This window comes from Myotis myotis, unplaced genomic scaffold (assembly GCF_014108235.1).
Source record: "Myotis myotis isolate mMyoMyo1 unplaced genomic scaffold, mMyoMyo1.p scaffold_m19_p_2, whole genome shotgun sequence".
Taxonomy (NCBI): Eukaryota; Metazoa; Chordata; class Mammalia; order Chiroptera; family Vespertilionidae; genus Myotis; species Myotis myotis.
Window position 1 is genome coordinate 217,024,861 of NW_023416324.1, and position 1,656 is coordinate 217,026,516.

The 1,656-nt window shown below is 51.7% G+C and overlaps 1 protein-coding gene across 1 annotated transcript; it reads right to left on the reverse strand.

Moving 5' to 3' along the window:
- Positions 1–612: 612 nt before the first annotated feature.
- On the reverse strand, positions 613–948 carry LOC118675831 (keratin-associated protein 21-1-like). The gene has a single exon (XM_036348602.1). The coding sequence runs from the start codon at positions 946–948 to the stop codon at positions 613–615; it is 336 nt and encodes a 111-aa protein (XP_036204495.1).
- Positions 949–1,656: the final 708 nt, after the last annotated feature.

The window sequence follows — 1,656 nt, forward strand, 5'->3', positions numbered from 1 at the left end:
CAATAGTGTGAAGAATCCACTCCCCCACAATTGGTGAACGGATTCCATTTAATCCCAATAAAACTCTCAGCAGGGTGTTTTTGTAGATTTTGACAAGCTGATTCTAAAGTTTAGATGGAAAACAAAGAAACCAGAAGAGCCACGAAAATTGTGAAGAGGAGCAGGTTGGAACCCGCACATCAACCAGCACTAAGACCTACTGCGACCTGCAGTAAACAGGACCCTGTGTGCTGGTGAGAGAATGGCACATGCAGTCGATGACGGAATAAGAAACCCCAGGATCGGCGGACACAGTGGCCGATCGGCCTTCTGGCAAGGCCACAGGGACAGTGAAGATTCTGACACAAACACAGTTACTTACGTCACATCAAGTTTGTTTATTGAAAAAGAATAATTTCTTCCAACTCTGGCGTATTTGTGTTCCAGGACAGCACAACTTCATAGGGTAGAAAAGCCGAGTGTGGACATTGGGAACGCATTCACAATCACGTCCTCCGTCTCAGGTCCCACAAGGGACGCATTCCTACTTCCTCAATAACAACAAGACTTGGATGTAAAAACAGGAAGTGTCCAATCCTCACTGGAGTGTAGAGATGACGAATGGGGCATGTTCTAGCAGCAAGTGGAATAGCATCGTCGGTAGCAGCATGGTCGGAAGGTACAGCAGCCACTGCCATACCCAGAGCCGTAGCCACAGCCATATCTGGATCCATAGCCACAGCCATAGCCACAGCCGTAGCCACAGCCATAGCCGGAGCCATAGCCACAGCCGGAGCCTGAGCCATAGCCACAGCCGTAGCCAGAGCCATATCCACAGCCATAACCAGAGCCATAGCGACAGCCATAGCCACAGCCATAGCCAGAGCCATAGCCACAGCCATAACCAGAGCCATAGCCACAGCCGTAGCCACAGCCCCCGTAGGAGTTCCCGTAGTAGTTGCAGCACATGCTGGCGGAGGGTGAGGGTTGGGTTGAGGCGAAGAGGGACGTTTCTGAGTGTGAATGTCGCCTCCTCCCCTGGAAGCTTTATTATCAGCCAGGAAAGGCCTGGGAATGCCATCGCGTCTGTGACTCACGCAGGAAACATTCACTTAACACCCGGTATGTGCAGGTCACTCCTGTCAGTGGATCATGGGAGGACTCGGTAGTTAACGACCATTAGTATAGAGTCTCTCACTCTTACTGGGAACCGTGTTTGTTTTGTGTCGCCTGGGCCTTGTCTTGAGCCAATGACATGTCAATGAGAACAGTGCCCATCGAGGATCTACTCATCGGAACACGTGGGTACAAAGCTCAGTCCAGGAGTCAAAGTTCTGGGGAGGGCGGGACATGTCTGTCTGGAATGAGCCTATTAAATGAGCTCCACTCAAAGCTTTGACTGCTAAGGAATGCTAATGAGTCCGGACTGGATCTCATTGGAGCGCAGTGCTGGGCTGCACTCGCGCTGAGCATTTCCTGGCAGAGGGTTCCTGTAAGTCCGCACTCATGGAGATGCTGGGTCTTGGCCTGTTTTACCCCAGGACCCGCTCCCCAGGACATTGGTATCCGCTCTGGGGGTCCTGCAGTTCTACCCAGAGCACCAACCCCACAGAGTGTCCTCACAACGACATTGTTGAACGTGTTGTTGACCACAGGTCCCTCAGACATTGCATCTAT

What these genes read in the sequence shown, in the direction of transcription:
- LOC118675831 (XM_036348602.1), bottom strand. Translation starts at nt 948, where the DNA reads ATGTGCTGCAACTACTACGGGAACTCCTACGGGGGCTGTGGCTACGGC.